The sequence below is a fragment of the Scyliorhinus canicula genome, chromosome 7, assembly GCF_902713615.1.
Source record: "Scyliorhinus canicula chromosome 7, sScyCan1.1, whole genome shotgun sequence".
Taxonomy (NCBI): Eukaryota; Metazoa; Chordata; class Chondrichthyes; order Carcharhiniformes; family Scyliorhinidae; genus Scyliorhinus; species Scyliorhinus canicula.
In genome coordinates, this window is record NC_052152.1 from 180,304,682 (window position 1) to 180,325,640 (window position 20,959).

The following is a 20,959-nucleotide window of genomic DNA, read 5'->3' on the forward strand; positions in this document are numbered from 1 at the left end:
TACGAAACCCGGCTGGTCCTCATGGATTACCCCTGGCACACAATCCTCTATTCTGGTTGCCAGGACCTTTGCCAACAGTTTGGCATCTACATTCAAGAGGGAGATAGGCCTATAGGACCCGCACTGTACAGGTCTTTGTCCCGCTTCAGGATCAAGGAGATCAGGGCCTGTGACATTGTCGGGGCAGAGCCCCCCCCTCTCGCGCCTCATTGAAGGCTCGCACCAGCACTGGACCCACCCAAGTCCACATACTTCTTATAAATTCCACCGGGAACCCATCCGGCCCCGGCGCCTTCCCCGCCTGCATCTGGCCTATCCCTTTAACTAGTTCCTGCAGCTCTATCGGCGCCCCCAGCCCCTCCACCGTTCCTCCGGACCTTGGGAACCTCAATCTATCGAGGAAGTTCTCCATTCCCCCCCTCCTCCTGGGGCGGCTCAGGACCGGTACATTCCCTGTAGAAATCCCTGAAGACCCCCGTTCACCTCTTGCCCCTTCTGCACTACGTTCCCTCCCTTCTCTCTCACTCCCCCAATCTCTCTGGCTGCATCTCGCTTGCGCAGCTGGTGTGCTAGCATCCTGCTCAGCCTTTCCCCGTACTCATAGACCGCACCCTGTGCCCTTCTCCATTGCGTCTCCGCCTTCCTAGTGGTCAGTAGGTCAAACTGGGCCTGTAACTGCGCCGCTCCCTCAACAGCCCCTCCTCTGGTGTCTCCGCATATCTCCTGTCCACTTCTATAAGTTCCCCCACCAGTCCTCTCCCTCTCCTGCCTCTCCTTCCTTTCTCTGTGTGCCCTTATGGAGATCAGCTCTCCTCTGATCACTGCTTTCAGGGCCTCCCAGACTACCCCCACCTTCACCTCGCCCGTGTCGTTCGTGCCCAGATATCTCTCAATGCCCTTCCGGACCCTTCCGCACACCTCATCGTCCGCCAGTAGCCCCACATCCAGGCGCCACAACGGGCGCTGGTCCCGTGCTTCCCCCAGTTCTACCTCTACCCAGTGTGGTGCATGGTCCGAAATCACAGTGGCCGAGTACTCCGTGTCCTGCACTCTCGAAATCAGCCCCCTGCTCAGTACAAAAAAGTCTATTCTGGAGTACACCCTGTGGACGTGGGAGAAAAAAGAATACTCCCTCGCCCTTGCCTGCCAAATCTCCAAGGGTCTACCCCCCCCATCTGCTCCATGAACCCCCTTAGCACCTCCGCCGCTGCCGGCCTCCTATTCGTCCTGGAACTCGATCTGTCCAGCCCAGGGTCGAGCACTGTGTTGAAGTCCCCCCCCATGATCAGGCCTCCTGCCTCCAGACCCGGAATGAGGCCCAACAGGCGCCTCATAAAACCCGCGTCATCCCAATTCGGGGCATATACATTTACCAGCACCACATTCTCTCCCTGCAGCCTACCCTTCACCATCACGTACCTACCCTCCTTATCTGCTACCACCTGCGCCGCCACGAACGACACCCTCTTTCCCACCAAAATCGCCACCCCCCCGGTTCTTTGCGTCCAAGCCTGAGTGGAACACCTGTCCCACCCACCCCCTTCTCAGGCGCACCTGGTCTACTACTCTCAAGTGAGTCTCCTGCAACATTGCCACATCTGCCTGCAGTCCCTTTAGGTGTGAAAAAACCCTTGATCTCTTGACCGGTCCGTTCAGCCCCCTCACATTCCAAGTAATCAACCGGGTCGCAGAGCGACCCGTCCCTTTCCCCTGTCTATTAGCCATATTCTGTCCCCTGTTCGCCCCGGGTCGACCCTCCCCTTCTGACCCGTTCCCCATGGCGATGGCCCCCCCCCTCTCTCCTCCCGTTCTTCCCTTCCCGTCCTCAGCCTTTCCAGCAGCAACCCGGTATCCCCCCCTAACCCCCCTTCCCCCCCCCCCCCCCCCCCCCCCCCCCCCCCCCCCCCTGGCTAGGACCCCTCCTAGCCGCAGTGTATCCACCATCGTACTCCCGAGAGTCAGCTGGTTTTCGCTGACCCGGCTGCCCCTGCCACACTCCGACTCCTCCCGATGTGGGGGGGGAGGGGCCTCCCCCCCCCCTTGCCATCCCTCTCTGACTCCGCTTCAGCGCGGGAAAAGCCGCCATTGCTGGCCACACCTCACTCTTCTCTCCTCCCCCTTCCTCCGTCCCGCGCGCGGGAAACAGGGGAGAGCCCGCGCTTTCGCCCGGCCACACCCTACCCCGCCATCTTCAATTCCACCCCGTCCCCATCCACACCGATAACAAAGCCCCCTTAAAACGAGAGGAAGAAAAAAGAGAAAAAGAAAACACGCATAACCCACTTGCTCCCCCCCCGTCCCGCCTCCCCAAATTAACAATATAACAATATAAATAACAAATCGCAAATAAATACATAAATACATAACTATGCCTGCATAACTAAATAACTAAATAACTACCCAATAATAACGTACTTAACCAACAGTAACCATAACCCTTAAAGAACAGATCAAAAAACAGTAAAAAAGAAAGCCCCCCCTGCAACAACAATAATTAAGGGAAGTTGGCAACGGGAAGAGACACACAAAAAGGAACAAAGAAACCCCCCATAACACAAGTTTCAAAGAAACCAAACGATCCATCAACTTTAACCAAGTTCCGACCTGGCCTAAGAAAGACATGGGCCACTTGATCAGTCAAGGGTACTCGGGCGGCCTCGACCGCCGGCGTTCCCAAGTTCTAGTTCAGGTCCAGCTTTTCCTCCCGAACAAAAGTCCATGCCTCCTCTGGGGTCTCAAAGTAATGGTGCTGGTCCTTGTAGGTGACCCACAAGCGCGCTGGCTGCAGCATTCCAAACTTGATCCTTTTTGCGTGCAGCACCGCCTTCGTTCGGTTAAACCGGGCCCGCCGCTTTGCCACCTCCGCACTCCAGTCCTGATATATCCGCACCGTCGAATTCTCCCATTTGCTGCTTTTCTCCCTCTTAGCCCACCTCAGCACTTTCTCCCGATCGCAGAAACGCTGGAATCGCACCAGCACCGCCCTCGGGGGCTCGTTTGCCCTAGGCCGCCTAGCCATGACCCGATATGCTTCTTCCAGCTCCAGGGGCGATGGACCGGCCCCCTCTCCCATCAGGGAGCTCAACATCTCCGCTACATATTTCGGGAGATCAGGCCCCTCCAGGCCTTCTGCTAGGCCCAGGATCCTCAAGTTCTTCCGCCTCATTCGCGTGTCCAGCTCCTCAAAGCGGCTCTGCCATTTCAGGTGGAGTGCCTCGTGCACCTCCACCTTTCCCACGAGGACCGTGGCTTCCTCCTCCCTCACCGCCATCTCCTGCTGCAGCTCTCTTATCGACGCCTCTTGGGTCGCCTGGGCCCCCATCAGCCTTGTGGTCGTTGCGTTCATGGACTCTAAGAGTTCCACTTTCAGCTCCGTAAAACACCGGAGGAGAGCGGCCTGCTGCTCCTCCGCCCATTTTCTCCAATCTTCTAGTGCGCCACCGGCCGCCATTTTGGTCCTCTTCCCCCGCTTTTTTTGGGGAGCTGCTGCCGCTTTTTTTGTTGCCCCTCTCCGAGTACCGACCATCAAGTTGGTCTCACTCTCCTCAGGGAGCCTTCCCCCACCGGGATTCGTCTTTACAGTACCGTCGGGGCCCTCCAATCGGCCCTTAAACACCTTTGTCGCAGGAGCTGCCAAATGTGCGACTTAGCTGGTCATAGCCGCAACCGGAAGTCCGCTGCCTGCTTCCCTTGCGACGCATCGTGGTCAGGGTTGATTGGGGGTGTGGGGGGGGGGGGGTATACTGGAGAGGTGGAGACGCCCGTCGCCGCCCTCATAGGTCACACAGGGTTGGGCTCCAGCGCTCCCTCCTCCGGGTCGGTGCGTGTGGGACCCTGGGGATTTCCATTGGAAAAGCAGTTGCACTATCCAATCCTGCCGGCCCTGACGCCTCCCCGTTGTCTGCACCAAGGTGTCAACGCCCTCAGCAATGCCCCTCAGTAACTGGGCCATGTTCTGCAGTGCCTCACCAATGTCCACATGTGCCTGGGACATGTCCCTCAGCGACTGGGACATGTCCCTCATCGACTGGGACATGCTCTGCATTGCATCGGCAAGGTCCCTCTGCATCTGGGACACGTTCCCCCAGTAACTGGGACATGTTGCCGAGGCTCTCAAGCATGGTCACCATTGACTGAGCCATGTCTAGGCCATCACCACTCATGGTGCCATGCTTTCCACTGTGGTCACCACCCCAGCATTGTTGGCCTTGGTGCCATGCATTGCCAGTGCCATCTCCTGTGCCCTTAGCCTTTGGGACTCCTCCAATCGGCTGTGGGCTTGCAGGAGTGTCACTGACATCCCCCTCTGAATATCACGGCCACATCCTCATGACAGCATCAGCTTCGGGATGGCCTGGTCCAGAGGCTCGGCATCTGACCGGGACTCAGTTAAGTCATGGGACCCAGCAGACCTCCGACTTCTGTCTCCCTTGGATGTTCCTGCTTCCACCTGATGTGCATCAGCATCTGTGTGGTGCTCACCAGATTGTGCCCCAGAAGCCTTTCCACTCCTGCCGCCCACCGAGGTGTGTGTCTCTGCGTCGGTGGGGGTGACAGCTGTGACACATGGACCGTGTCGTCCTCGGAGCTCTCCTCCGAAATCTTCTCCTGTGTGACTTGGTGGGGGGAATGGGCATCTGCGTGGGGATTCTGCAGGAGAATAAACATGTGATTAGTGAGAGGGCAAGGTCATAGTTCCTCGACATGTACTACTCACTTGAGACAGGTCGTCTGGGTGGGGTGGGGGGCAAGGGATTCTCACCTCTGTGGTGCAGACCAATCTCGACGTCGGTGAATGATCTGTCCCCGGCCACCCCTGCAACTTCCAGGACCCACTCCTCATAGGGGGTGAGGAGTCTGATGTCCGGAACCCTGCCACCCGTCTGTACCCTTTCCTGTCTGTCAAGGGCCAACGTCTCCTCCGAACACTGTGCATCAGGATGTGTCTGTTGCAGGTGGCATGTGCGGGCACTGCTCCTGGACATGGAGGGGCGGTGCCTATGGCTGCTAGGGCGTGCCACATACAGTGCTATGTTGGTTGGGGGTGGGTTGGGGGGGAGGGGATGTCAAGGTGCTCGGGTAGCAGGTTTCTTTGCCATCTCTGGGATGCCCCAGATCCGGGGGGTAATAGATGGCATGCATGTTGCCCTGTGCTAACCGGGCCACCTGGGCGTCCCCTACGTTAATGGAAAGGGATTCCACTCCCTCAACATACAACACGCGTGTGACCACCACATGAAGATAATGCACATGTGTTCATGCTTCCTGGGGAGCATCCATGACAGCTACATCCTGGGGCAGACGGTCATCCCCGGCCTCTTCGAGGACCACCCCAGGATGGGCGGATGGCTCTTGGGGGATACGTGGTACCCGCTGAGGACCTGGCTAAAGATGCCAGTACGGAGGCTGGAGACTGAAGCGGAGACCCGGTACAATGAGGCACATGCAGCCAATTGGACAGTCATTGAAGTGTGCATCAGACTCAAGATGCATTTTCGATGCCTCAACTGCGCCGGTGGTGCATATCCCTCAGAGGGTCACCTGCTTTGTGGTGGTCTGCTGTGTCCTCCACAATCTCGCACAGCAACGGGGCGACAAGATGGAGCTTGGTGATGAGGAACATGTGCACACTTCCGAGGAGGAGGACGAGCCCAGGAACAAGCGGAGGACCAGCTGGAGGCTGCAGGATGGGTGGCAGAGCCGAGGATCCATGTATCACCTCACACTTTTCAGGGTTAAATTCCATCTGCTACTTTTCTGCCCGGTTGACCATCCCTTCAATATCTTCCTCTAACCCAAGACACTCAACCTCACTGTTACCCACCCGGCCAATCCTTGTGTCATCCGCAAACTTACTGATCCTACCCCTCATAATTATCTGTCATTTATTTATTTATTTAAATTTAGAGTATCCAATTCACGTTTTCCAATTGAGGGGCAATTTAGCACGGCCAACCCACCACCCTGCACATCTTTGGATTGTGGGGGTGAAACCCACACAAGCACGGGAAGAATGTGAAAACTCCACACGCGGTTAGTGACCCAGGGCCGGGATCGAACCTGGGAACCCGGCGCCGTGAGGCAGCAGTGCTATCCACTGCACCACCGTGCTGCCCTTCTGTCATTTATTTATATAAATGATAAACAATAGGGGACCCAGCACATTTCCCTGTATTACGCCACAGGTGAATGTAAACAACAGACCTTGTTTAACAGATACTTCTGATTGGCAAAGAAAATCAACTAATTTTCTCCTGAAAGTTACATTATCATAGAATTTACAGTGCAGAAAGAGGCCATTCAGCCCATCAAGACTGCAATGGCCCTTGGAAAGATCACCCCATTTAAGCCCATGCCTCCACCCTATCCCCGTAACCCAGTAACCCCACTTAACCTTTTTCGGTCACTAAGGGCAATTTAGCATGGCCAATCCACATAACCTGCACATCAGGTATAGGGGCTGGTTTAGCACAGTGAGCTAAATCGCTGGCTTGTAATGCAAAACACAGCCAGCAGCACGGGTTCTATTCCCGTACCAGCCTCCCCGAACAGGCGCCGGAATGTGGCGACTAGGGGCTTTTCACAGTAACTTCATTGAAGCCTACTTGTGACAATAAGTGATTATTATTATTACTGTCTTTTGGACTGTGGGAGGAAACCGGGGCACCCGGAGGAAACCCACACAGACACGGGGAGAACGTGTGGACTCCGCACTGACAGTGACCCAAGCCAGGAATTGAACCTGGGACACTGGAGCTGTGAAGCAACTATGCTAACCACTTTGCTACATTGTCGCCCCTATTATATAGAATAAAATAGGATAAATGGCATAGGAATAGAGTTTTGGATCCAATCAGTCCATGACTGCCTTCATGCTCCACTCTTAAGTTTATCATTGTAGCCACCATTTTCCATCTCCCTCATAAGCTCTTCTATCTTTTCCTTAAACGCATCAATACTACTTGCTTCAACCTTTTCCTGTGGCAACAGCCAAAACTTTCCGTCCTGGTTCACCGCTAGGATTTTTCGGTGCTGCTGAAGGTGGATGGAGTTTTGACTGGGGCGCCAAATTTTCCGTTCTCACTTGCGTTGGGTCTGGCCACAGTCGAGGGAGGAGAATCCCGCCCGACCAGTTCCACATTCTCAATGCTCTTTGGATAAATAAGTTTCTTCTGAATTCCTGATTGGCTTTCTTACTAGGTTATCTCATAATGATGGCTTCTCATTAGCCTCTTCCCCACAGGAGGAAACATTTTATTGGCATCCGCTCTATCAAAACCTTTCCGAATTTTAAAGACCTCTACTAGGTCACCGCTCAGCCTCATTTTTTCAAGGGAAAATGGACCCAGCCTGTTCATCTTTACCTGATCCGTTTTTGTATCATCCTTGTAAATCTTTTCTGCACTCTCTTCAGAGTCTCGATATGCTTTTAAGAAAGTGACAATCAGAACTATTCCTAGTGTGAAGTGTAGTCTAACCAAGGTTTGATACTGGTTTAACATAATTTCAGTACTTTACAATTCTGTGCCTCCAGAAATAACGTCTGACGCTTTGTTTCCTTTTTTTTAATGGCCTTGATAATCTGTGGAGCAACCATTAGTGATTGGTGTGTTTGTACTCTGACATTTCTTTGTTCCTGTACCCCACCTCGGCCTGCACTTTCAAAATAATAAGTGACCTCTCTTATTTTTCCTGTCAAAATGTACTATCTCACATTTATCTGTGTTGAATGCCATTTGTCAATCATTTACTCATTCTGCAAGTTTATTGACATCTGCATATAATTTGCTACAGTTCTCAGTATTGACTATTTATCTCCCCTCTCTAATTTGGTCTCATCTACAGAAACCTTAATTCCGAAGTTCAAATTGTTCATGTGGTTTGTGAAAAGCTGTGGTTCCGGCACTGATCCATTTGTAGCACCACTTCCCATCTTCTGCCGCTCTTGAGTAACTACCATTTATTCTCACTCTTGGCTTTCTGTCTTTCAGTGAGCTAACAATCCATTCTATCCATCTCTAACCTTATTCATTATTATGGGCACCTTATTGTAAGCCTGGTGTTACCCCCTCAAAAAAACGCAAAAGTTAGGTCAAGCAAGTATTTCTCTTTGACTTCTGTGCTGTCTATTCATTATTATATTTTTATTTCCTAGATGTTTTCTAGATGTACTTATGTTTCCTCCTTGAATAGGGATTCCATTATTTTTAACCTAAGTTAAGTTGACTTCTATAATTCCTCTATAAACCTCTATCACATGGAAGGACATGATCTATAGAAAAAAAATGAAATATATTTTCACTCTAGCAAGTAATATGTTCCCCCTCGGGAGACCCGTACTGGTTCTGTAACATAGTTGTCACTAAGTTATGGGCACTTGAAGAGGCTATTGTGTGTCAATAAGAGGAAACTTACCAATTTAAAATCAAAGTGTTGTGGGAGCTGAATACAAAATGTTTGTGTTGGGAAAATTCTTGCTGTGTCATAGAACAAGCTGAGAATGGTGGTTCAATAAAGGTGAGGGGAGTCAGACAAGTAAGCAAAAGAAAATGTTTATTCATAAGAACATACTATTTACAAGGAGCCCAATTGAACCTCACCGGGTCCTCTCTCTGTGTCGGTGCTTCCTATCTGGTTGACCTTTTATTCAACATGGCTATCAGCCCCGTAGTTAACGGGGGCGCTTATACTCCCTGAGCCACATGGAGAAAACAACTGAACCTGCCCCGTGTGCCCCATGCAGGTTATCACAGGCGGGTTCCATTTTTAAACAAGTAAAGTTTTTTGCATGCTTGGAAACCTGCAACCATCTCAGCAATACAGGCTAACAAAGATCTAAAAGGACACAATGAGCTAAATTAATGTGAGATGATGCTTCAGTATCAGGAATCAATTTATTCCTGGCAATATTAGGGCGGGATTCTCCCTTCTGGGGACTAAATCCCCACGCCCACTGGAAAACGGATGAGAATCACTCTGGACTTTTTCCTCGAAGGGTCCGGGGTGATTCTCCATTTTCCAGGGGGCTAGCAGAGCCCCGGCGTGCGTCCCGCGGCTCTGGCTGCCGGCAGGGCCCTGCTAGCCAGACCGTGCGACCTGACATAGCGGACACACACAGTGGCCTGCTTGGATGAAAGTAGTTCCCTCCCAGATTGCGGTGGCCCCCGATCGTGGGCCTAGCCACCGCTGAGCGCCCCCCCCCCCCCTGAAGTCAGATACACCCCGTCCCCAACCAGGGCCGCTACCGTGGCCGCGGGTCCCAGCTCCTGCCAGGTGGTACCACATGTAAACAACAGTGGTGGGAGTTCGGCGGTCAACCGCGGAGAATCGCCATGGGGGCCTGTTGCAACGGCCCCCGACCGATGCTGCATCGACTGCGGGCGCGGGACTGGCCGGTCCGCGGAGAATCGCAGAAGCGCCGTCGGGCCGGATTTCCGGCGTGAACGGCTATTCTCTGCCCCCCCTATCTTGCACGATTCAGGCGCGGAGGGTCGGAGAATCCCGCTCTAGCTATTTATACCGAGGGTGATGCAAGGCTTTCAAGGGAGTGTGGGCAGTGGAAACTGCTTACGCCAAAGACTTAGCACAGGCATATGAACAGCTAGATGGATTTGTGCTCTAAGCATCTATGATTTTCAATTTGTGACCAGGCCATTTCTTATATGATCCTGGTATAAATGGGGTGGCATGGTGGCACGGTGGATAGCACTGCTGCCTCACAGCGCCAAGGACCTGGGTTCAATTCTGTGTGGAGTTTGCACGTTCTCCCTGTGTCTGCGTGGGTTTCCTCCCACAGTCCAAAGATGTGCAGGTTTGGTGGATTGGCCGTGATAACAAAATTGCCCCTTGGTGTCCGAAGATGTACATTAGGTGGGGTCACAGGGATAGGGCGGGGAGTGGGCCTGGATGCGGTTATTTTTCAGAGAGTTGGTGCAGACTCAATGGGCTGAATGGCCTCCTTCTGCACTGTAGGGCTTCTATGGATTCCACTAATTGCATTCTGTCACCTGGCAGAAATAAGATAACAGCAAAAGTACTGTTATTCCGATAGTAAAAGTATCGGTGATTAGATTTCAAGGTCCATTCTTCACAAGGAGCCGTAAGACCAAAATTATCTTTTAGATAATGTATGCAGGTGATTTTACATTCTTACCTCTACAATGTTCATGGAACTTGGTGCTGTATCACACGTCGCTCAATGAGGAAACAAAAGGGATAGATTAAAAGTGAAAAATGCCGTTTCAGCAGAAGAAAAGAACATTGAAAAGGAATGTATTCCAAGTGGCGAAATTGAAATCTGAGTGGATCAAGGATGTAAATACATTTATTTTTAAAAGTTAGGAATGCAGGTAGAAAAAGCCATTAAAAAAAAGCAAATGGCGATTTGATTTTTTTCACATAGGTAAATTGAACATAAAAACAAAGAAATTATTTTGAATTCATACAAGATATTGATTTGGTCACAGTTGGAGTATTGTGTGCAATTGGCAGCCTTTGTGAAAAGGATATTAAAGCTGTGGAAAGTATATAGTGGACATTTACTAGAATAAAAGGATAAAAGATTCACATTATGAAGAAAGTCTTGATTAATTGAGATCTTTTCACTGGAATTGTTTAAAGGGGTGGGGTATCTGAGACTTTCTAAATTGTGGAAGGTTCTGAATAGGTGCATAGTGAAAGGTTGTGGGTGAATTGACAATGAGGGAGCTTACGCTCGGGATTTCCGTTAGAATAATGAAAAGGAGAGTGAGGAGAATGTTTACTTTTCTCACATCGGGTTATTAGGACTGGCAGGGCTTTACTGGAAGCAGCTGCTGTGGCATTAACTATGGGCAGCATTTTGCTGACCCTGGGGTGATGGGCTGGGAAGAGGGATAGTCGGCAGAATAGCAGCAAGTATTTCATGACAGCTCTCCAATGCATTCTCACCACCGGAGACGTTTCCTTGTGGTGCGACCAGCTGCCCACCCAATGGAGATGGGTGGTCTATTTAAGTAATAAATGTCCCTTATTAAGGGCAATTTCCACAGACCAGCGGCTTTTCGTCAGCAATGGAGTTATTCGCTGCCCCATTATGGGGTGGCTGCTGGCTTCACGGAGGTCCTGGAAGGTCCAGGTCTCAAAGCGGGGTGTGCAGTCAAGGAAGGCATGGCCACTGGGCCACATCCGTTGGGGCTTGCCTGCTTAACCTCTTGAATATTTTAAAGTAAAACTTACCTCTCCAACCTTTCGTGCTCTGAGCTGCATCAGCAGCACTCGACTCTCGATGAGCTGCTGTGACTCTGGAGCTGCTGGAGTTCCAATGGGGCCGCCAGCATCTACATCCTGCCTGCTGTCTTAATTGGATGCTGGGCCAGGAGGATAGCCGAGAAGGTACTCTTGCCAGCAAGTGCTGACCCCCATTTCGTCCTGACGCAGAGCCCCAAAGCGCCTGATAAATGCCTATGACATATCTTTTGTGAGCATGTAAAGGGAAATAAATTAGAGTTATTGTAGACCATTCCAGTTGAAACACCAACATGGTCATAATGAGCTAAGAGGCCTCCCTCAGTGATGTAATTCCTATGATTCTGTGTCGCATTAAAATCGTTACGTTCATTACAAGAAATAAATGTCAAGCTTTGGATGAAATTTGTACCGACCATTTATAAACAGAACATAAATGTGCTTGCAGCTGCCGTGCCATTAAACGTCCAAGGTTTGCATTTTAAAGAGATAAGCTGAAGCTAGATCAACAAAATATTCAGCAGCTGGAAGGAAACAGAATTTATAAATATGCCACTTTAGAATGATGAAGGGCTTCGGTATTTAAAAAAAAACTTATTCTACAGTCTGTATATTCTGATGGAATTAATAGGTGTTCATGAAATTCATCATTCATGAGGGAGGCTGTAATTAATGGACTTGTGGTGGCTCTGGAGAGACAAAGAATTATTCCTGAATGATTTAATTCGCCTGAGGCCCCTTTTTCACTAAAGGACCTACTAGATCATTCATTATGTCCATTAGCAGGTAGAATTCACTACAGAGCCCTACGCAAGAAATTTAACAGAATTAAATAAGCTACACTCACGAATCTCATTTGTGTCTGTTGAGTAATTGATGTACTCATTTATTTTCTAATGCCCGTTATCTTAGCATTGAAAAAAAATGATAGTTTGCTAGTTTGAAAGAGTGCTCAGGGAGCAAGGGTTGTTTCAGCTTACTTCAATTTAAACATAAAGAAAAAATTACACCATTATTAAGAGAGGCTGAAGCAGGTTTTATAGTTAATGAACCCCTTTTCATTTATTCATTTGTGAAGGTCTCAACAGATATCAGTGAGTGAATTTCCTATACCCCAGCTGTTTTGAGGTGAAAAGATCATTATATAAATTCTGAAGCCTGTCTCGGGGATCCTTCTTAATATCGCAATTATGTTGCCGTGCCACAATAGAGTGCAGGTGGTAATTCTTGCCACAAGTACTTCAGGGGAGTCTTACTAAAATGGAGAAAGGTATAGAGGTAACAGCAAAAAAGAAATTACTTCTAGCTTCCGCAGCAATTCAAGGAGCTGCAGAAAGATCATTCCTGGTTTCTCATGTTTTAACTCGCTTCAGTTTGTTTCCTTTAAGCAGGCTGTTTTATCTTTCACAGATTCTGACATGGAGATTATATCGAGTGAAAACAAAGAAAGAAGAAAGCATGCAGATGTAAGGCCAAAGGGGAAACTCAGGTGCCAGGCTGGCTGCAAAGAGGTGAGATTCCTTTACGTCTTACATCTACCCCAAATATTTCCAGTAATAGCTTGAGGTGTTTTGCAAAGTCAGAATATATACATTAAAGTACAATGGACTTAATTCATATCATAGTTTATCAGTAAAAGGTGTATCATTTGGAATATTTATTAGGACCCACTTTCTGTGGGGTTCTATTTTTATTTTAAGGGTATCCCGATCTTAAGAGAGCTGCTGTTGCTGGCGGGGCAAGCTCATTCAGAGCCCCCCTTGCCAGTGTGACATTGTGGGACCAACCCCCTGATTTTTCATTTGCAAAGTGCTTAAAGGTATGGCAAGAAAAGCCAGAAATGGAGCCGGCGAGCTACACAACGGATTTTCCGCATGAGTTCACACTTTGCCAAAAAATGGCAAATTTCCAACCGTCATCTTTAATCTGGATGAACTGAATTGCTGTGAACATTTTTGCATCTGTACTAGGAGGATAGACTAAATCTCAACAAACCTGGGACTGCATCCTTGCAAGGTGTTGACTAGGGCTATGGGCAAGCGCTCAAACCAATCTGACATCAAATGTTACAGCAAGAGAGTTGAAGCGGTTGCTAGGAAGTGAAAGTAAACTTTAAATCATGAGGAGGTGGAAAGTTAAAAGAGCCCAACCAAAAATGAAAGGCCACAAAATTGGGCTGTGCAGTGCCAGTAGTTCTGGTGCTACAGGAACCAGTTCAGAAACAAATGGTGGGTGGTCAACCCCAAACACTTCCAGTGGGCATCATGCTGATCATTGTGGAGGTTGATAGTGCAGACATCCCATTTGTGTGTCAGAAGTATGCAGAAGAGTCTGATTTTGATATTAATTAGTGTGTAATTTAATGACCGACACATATACACACACACAATTGCTATTTAAAGGATCAATATTTAATTTGCATATTTGTTGCTCTGGCTATTTATTTGCCCCTGCAAAGTTAGTGGAAGTACTGTGTTTTTGGAAGGGTTGTCAGAGACCTTTAAATCAAAAGGAAGTATAATGCTGGACCCTTTAGAAGGAGTTGTGTGGTTTTAAAATTCCGTTGACTGCACCACTTGCCGCCTGTTTTGGGAGCTATATTTGCAGTTCCGTTTGGGCTGTACTATGACAGGGAGATGGAGCAGAGGTAGTAGAGAAGCAAAGTGGGACGGAGGAGAAGGTGGAGGCTCTCAGCAGGAGGCCTTAACCACCTGTATAAAAGCAAATTACTGTGGATGCTGGAATCTGAAACAAAAGAGAAAATGCTGGAAAATCTCAGCAGCTTTGACAAATTTGACAAAGAGTCATCGGACTCGAAACGTTAGCTCTTTTCTCTCCCTACAGATGCTGCCAGACTTGCTGAGATTTTCCAGCATTTTCTCTTTCGTTTCGGCCGTAACCACCTAAGGCAGGGGTGGGCAAACTTTTCCGTGCAAGGGCCACATTCAGAAATTCACAATTCACAAAGGGCCGCATAGTATATTAAGTAAAATAATTACTTCACCCGGTTATGATTCTGGGCACCTCATATAGAACATAGAACAGTACAGCACAGAATAGGCCCTTCGGCCCTCGACGTTGTGCCGAGCAATGATCACCCTACTCAAGTCAACGTATCCACCCTATACCAGTAAGTAACCCAACAGCCCCCCCCCCCCATTAACCTTAAAAAAAAATTTAAAAAAAAATTTTTTTTTTTTTTTTCAGTGACTTGGTGGGCCGCAGAAATACCTTTGGCGGGCCGCATGCGGCCCGCGGGCCGTAGTTTGCCCACCCCTGACCTAAGGTCTTCAGAGAGCACTTCCACTTGTACCTCAGCCAAGAGCAGTATTTGTGGCAATGGTATTCATCACTGAGAGTGGTCACAGAACTATACTACTTGGTCAAACTGGACCTGCAGCCTTGGGATGGGATTGGGAAGGATGGTGCTGCCAGTGACTGTCACGGACTTTGTAGCCCTCAGTTTCTTCACTGGTGTATCCTTCCAGACTGGAGTTAATGAGATTGCCAACATATTGCAGTTCACCGTCCATTGCTGGATCTGAGAGGTGACAGAGGCTCTGTATGCCAGGAGATGGGACCACATTGTATTCACTCACAGCAAGGAGAAGCCAGTATGTGGCTTTGTCAGGAGAACAGGCTTCCTAGTGGTGCAGGGAGCCTTTGAGTGCACTCACTTGGCCTTGCAAGCACCACACCTTATTGGAAGAATATATCGCAACCGCAAATTATGCCACACACTCATCATCAGAACACGCATGTCATGTTGGTCATGCTTCCTTACCTGACAGCTGTTACAATGTTTTCATCGTGCACCATTCCTGCCATCTTTGAGTCACCACATTGAACCAGAGGGCAACTGCTCAGTGGCAAGCACAACTTGTTGTAATTAATGACCTTTGCAACCAAAACACATTTGGACAGTGCTCCCACACTGGGAACTATGCTGCAACTAGAAATGCCATGGTACTGGTCATCAGCAACAGTTCAGCTACCTGAACCTCCTGCACTTGGAAAATGAGTCCTCTGATTTGTCGTGTTCTACTGCATCCTCCACAACCCGGGCATCATGAGGGTGAGCTGCCCTCCCCATCAGGACACAGCAACCGCCTCAGGAGGAGGAGCAAAAGGAGAAGAAAGGGAGGAGGCAGCCTCAAGCTGTCTGGATGGGCTGTTCATGAACGTCTCATCGGCTCCCCTAATATACCCCCCCCCAGAACCCTTTTGATCAATACTTTCCACTTTCTATTCCTCTGATATGGATCACCACAGTGTATGCTGGGCCACAATTCAGAAAGAAATACAATAATTCTCATCAAATTTATCCAATAACAGTTCCAATAATGCATACAATAATAAACAATTCACCCTTTTGTATTCCTTTAGTGGCTGTCTTGTGGACCCAGGAGGTGGGATTCTAGTGGCTCCAATATGTCCGATTGGTGGAAAGTTTCTGGCTGTCAATGGGGCAGATTGCAGATAGCCTTTCAGGACATCCTCAAATAGCTCTTGCCCCTGAGTGTCCAGTTTTGGACTGCCACATCTTGGCATGCACAAATGGAAGAAAAACAAAAAGGAAGGTCTATTCGACAGTAGTTTATGTCCCTCTTGGCATAGATACATAGAAGATAGGAGCAGGAGGACGCCTTTTGGCCCTTCGAGCCTGCTCCGCCACTCATCACGATCATGGCTGATCATCCAACTCAACAGCCTAATTCCATTCTCCCCAAGTGCTCTATCTAGTCAACTTTTAAATATATTCAATGATTTAGCATCAATTACTTCCTGTGGTAATGAATTCCACAGGCTCACCACTCTTCATCTCTGTCCGAAATGGTTTACCCAAAATCCTCAGATTGTGAACCCTGGTTCTGGACACACACATCATTTGTAACATCTTCTCTGCATCTACCCTGTCTAGTCCCGTTAGAATTTTGTAAGTCTCTATGAAATCCACCCTCATTCTTCTGAATTCCAACGAGAACAATCCCAACCTAGTCAATCTCTCCTCGTATGACAGTCCCGCCATCCCTGAAATCAGTCTGGTAAACTTTCGCTGCACTCCCGCGAGAGCAAGAACATCCTTCCTCAGAGAAGGAGACCAAAACTGCACACAATACTCCAGGTGTGGCCTCACCAAGGCCCTGTACAACCGCAGCAACACATCCCTGCTTCTATACTCGAAACCTCTTACAATGAAGGCCAATATGCCATTACCCTTCTTTACCGCCTGCTGCACCTGCATGCTTACCTTCAGCTACTCGTGCATAAGGACACCCAGGTCCCGCTGCACACTCCTCTCCCCCAATTTACAACCATTCAGGTAGTAATCTGCCTTCCTGTTTTTGCTTCCGAAGTGAATAACTTCACACTTATCCAAAGTATACTGCATCTGCCATTGATTTGCCCACTCGCCCAAGCTGTCCAGATAATGCTGGAGGATCCCTGCATCCTCGTCACAATTTACCCTCCCACCTAACTTGGTATCATCTGCAAACTTTGAGATGTTACACTTTGTTCCCTCATCCAAATCATTAATATATATTGTGAATAGCTGGGGTGCCAGCACCGATCCCAATGGCACCCCAGCACCGATCCCTATGGCACCCCAGCACCGATCCCTATGGCACCCCAGCACCGATCCCTATGGCACCCCAGCACCGATCCCTATTGCACCCCAGCACCGATCCCTACGGCATCCCAGCACCGATCCCTACGGCATCCCAGCACCGATCCCTACGACATCCCAGCACCGATCCCTACGACATCCCAGCACCGATCCCTGTGGCACCCCAGCACCGATCCCAATGGCACCCCAGCACCGATCCCTATGGCACCCCAGCACCGATCCCTATGGCACCCCAGCACCGATCCCTATGGCACCCCAGCACCGATCCCAATGGCACCCCAGCACCGATCCCTATGGCACCCCAGCACCGATCCCTATGGCACCCCAGCACCGATCCCTATGGCACTCCAGCACCGATCCCTATGGCACCCCAGCACCGATCCCTATGGCACCCCAGCACCGATCCCTATGGCACCCCAGCACCGATCCCTATGGCACCCCAGCACCGATCCCTATGGCACCCCAGCACCGATCCCTATGGCACCCCAGCACCGATCCCTATGGCACCCCAGCATCGATCCCTACGGCACGACCGGTGAGGCAACACAGAGGAGGACATGAAGAGTGGGAAGGGGAGAAGAGGCAGGATTCTCCATTTGGGAGACTAATCGTTGACGCTGGGACTGAATTGTGTGCAGTTTGCGTTCCTGTCGGGGCGCTATTCGGTAAGCGAGTCAGGACATGCTAATGGGCCAGCACACTGCTGGCATGAATTCAAAGCAATTCCCAGCCCAGCAGATGTTCTAACCGCTGGGGCCAGAGTTAGCACTAAAGAACTTGGCAGCTGGAGCTGCTATTAAGCGCTCCACGTACCACACATTCACTGCAACCACGAAGATAGCTTACAGAAGAGAACACATGCCCCCTGAGATGGACCCATAGCTCCATGCCAGTGAGGAGTGGTTGTCTCCCAATTGACCAGAGACCTTCTGAGCATTCAAAGGATACAGGCAGCACTCAGCAGAGTGAACAGCTAGGGGAATGTAAGTAGCACCAAAAGGGTGCGTTTAAAAGACAGAATGCAGCAATGATAGTCTGAGCCCGGCCACTACGATCCCAAGCGGGACACCCCAAGTCCACGGACGTGGCACCAAGACGCTCCTCACTATTGCCCATGGCAGCCACCCTCCAGCAAGCCCAACAGTTTTCAATTGTTTTTCAGTGTTTTGTTCAGCCTCCCGTTCCCCTTCCATAGCCATGGTGCCCAGTCCCCGTTTGTAAATACTTGTAGTAATTCATGCCCGTGTGACTTCCCCCTGAGAGGGGCGGAGCATTGCAGAAGGGCGAAGCATGAAGTGTCCAAACCGCTAATCACATTTAAATGCATGCAAATGCTGGTTTTGCATAGTCCCGCTGGCGCAGGTTGCAAACATTTTCGCTGCTAGGGAGAGAGTGGAGCACAGTGCCTGAATCGGCACTGGGCACGAACCTTGATTTTTGCCGGACACCTGGAATATGAGCTCCCCCACTGAAGAGGTGGAGGCCCAACAGCAAGACTCATTAATTCCCCAAGATAAAATCCAGTCCAGAAGGGAGCCGGCATCTTCGGGTGGTTCCAGCTGACATGAGATGCGCTCTTCACCACAGTGTGGACTTATTGTGAATAAGAAATAAACTTCTCAGGCTTATCTTTTTGGGTCTCATTGACTATCATACATGGTATTACCAGAAGCTGTTTGCCTTTAAGGGTCGAGCTCTGTCCAGATTGGAGCAGGTGTTATTTGCAACATCCCCTAGTTCGACGTGTATTGGGTGGTCACTGTGGCTCTTTATGCAAAGAGAGCTGAAAACATTTAATTCTCTCTTGCCAGACTTCATCAGGACTGCAGGCTTCCCCTTGGTGTGGGATGCCATTGACTGCACACATATTGATTCACAGAAACTGCATGCTCAATTCAGAGATGTATTGCAACTGGAAGGTATTCCCACTCCCTCAATGTTCAGTTTTTGTGTGGCCATACTTCATGCAGATCAATGCCCAGTATCCTGAGAGGAGGCATGATACTTTAATTCTACAGTCTGCTGTACCATTTGCACTACCATAACAAACCAGTGGTTGTTTACAGAACGTCAATGACTTGTTGCTGATAATATGGCTCATGACTCCAGTTCAGAACCCAAATACATATTGGCAGCACCTGAAATGATCGCTTAAAGGTCGCTTCCGCTGCCTGAGCAGCTCTGGAGCAGCACTGCAGTAATCACCAGAGGGCTGTCAAGATATTTTGTGTCTACTCTATGCTGCATTACCCCACTATCAGGAGGACACAGCTCTTAATAGCAGGTTTGTAGCAATAGGAAGATAAGAAGGAAGGGAGGAGGCAACCAATTTATTCTCTTTTTGGCTGGACTTTCTGTGATTGCTTCATTGGGCCATGGTGTTAGTGAAGGCAACTCCAAATCCCAATTCAACTAAAGTCCCACATCTTGCCTTCTCTATTACTGACCATCACAGTTGTCATATTGAAATAAAACTCACATGAAACAAGCATTCCAAGCCAATTTTATAAATCAAACCATTCAATATTCCATGCAACGGTCAGCGCCTATCTTCCATGTGCCTTTGCGGCGATGGCATTTACTTTCTTATTGCTGACTCTGAAGAGAAATTTTTGATAGAATAGGTCAAACAGGTAGACAGCTTTTGTTCCCTAGGAAGTATGTAAATCTCGGATGGAAAGAACGACCAAGAAATAAGACGAAGGATTGGAATGGCCAAAGGTGCAGTTCCAAAATGAAAAAAATTATGATCAACTCAAAATTAGCTGTGCAAACAAAGCTTAGAATCCTGAAATGCCACATCAAAACAATTTTGACGATAATCAGTGAAGCAATGCAGAGAAGGATTGATGCTGTCGAGTTGTGGAAATAATGAAGGTGAATAATGAAGATATCTTGGACAAGTCACAGTGTCAATGAAGAAGTGCTGGTAAAATCCTCGACTGGGATCAGGAAGAAACAGTTAGAATTTCTTGGGCAGGTAATAAGAAACCATGATTTCGGAAGTCTGATGCTGATGGAAAGATCAATGGTAAAATAAATCAAAGTAGATAAGGAACAATCTTCTTACAGTGGCACACAAACTGGAGAAATGTACCATCAATGAAGATAGTGCACGCCTTCAGAGCAAGGTTAAAATAGAGATTCATGGTTGCTAATACCCTCTGAAGGCATGGTGCCTGAAGAGAGAGAAAGAGAGAGACAGAGAGAGCGAGAGTGGAAGTGCCTCTATGCAGTGGTGCCCCAGTGACTGTAGCAGGGCTGGTGAAAGGCTGCTGACTTTCAGTGGGCAAGCCTGCAGATAGCCTTGCAAGACAACTGTGAGCAGCCCCGGCCTGACTGTGGGAAACATCATCTCTACATGGGCAGCAGCAATAAGAGCTGGCTGACAGGGAAGGCACTGGCAGAATGGCAAGACGAATTCTGAGTGAGGACGTTGTCTTGTTATGCTCTTGACGTAGGATAAGCGGCTTCCTTGATGTGCACTCTGACAAAGGAAGGTTCAGATGTGGAGATAACTTCAACACATTTATTGAACTATTTACAATTCTCCTACTCGGGTTCGCCACTACTGTTAATCCTTCTATAGCTACTCAGACTGACTAACCAGTCTGCTACAATCCACGTGGTGGGTGTGATATTGAATCAACCCTGTGTCTGTACTCACTGAGTGTCTCCACTGGAAAGAGGAAAGAGGAAGATCATGTGTGCTGTGTCCTTTATATATGGTAGTGTCACCTCTGTGTGTATCGTGAATGCCCATTGGTCGTGTCCGATCTTACTGACCTATTGGTTGAGTGTCTGTGTGTCATGTCTCTGGTGCTCCCTCGAGTGTCTAGCTAGTCTACGTGTATTTACATTAACCCCTTGTGTATCTACAGTGATGCATATCACCACAGATGTCAGGTTAATGGGCCACGGAGCCAGAGCCTCCCCCCTGTGGCAGTAGCTAGTAATGTGTTGGAGGACAGATTGCTGTTCTGCTGTAAGATCCTGCGAGCCCCCTTTTTCACACTGTTATCTGGAATCGTGATGCCCACAGGCAGCAAACTGAGTTTGCCTGACTTCAGTCTGAGCTTCTGCTGCAGCCATCAGAAGTGTGGT

At 49.1% G+C, this 20,959-nt stretch overlaps 1 protein-coding gene across 6 annotated transcripts in view; it reads left to right on the top strand.

The window, feature by feature from the left end:
* Positions 1 to 20,959, top strand: part of LOC119969596 (DNA (cytosine-5)-methyltransferase 3B-like) — a 307,538-nt gene that overhangs the window by 93,292 nt on the left and 193,287 nt on the right. For all 6 annotated transcript variants that reach the window (XM_038803415.1, XM_038803412.1, XM_038803414.1 and 3 more), the window contains exon 4: positions 12,637 to 12,737. In XM_038803415.1, coding sequence (XP_038659343.1) covers positions 12,637 to 12,737 — 101 coding nt within the window. The remainder of the gene's footprint in view (positions 1 to 12,636; positions 12,738 to 20,959) is intronic.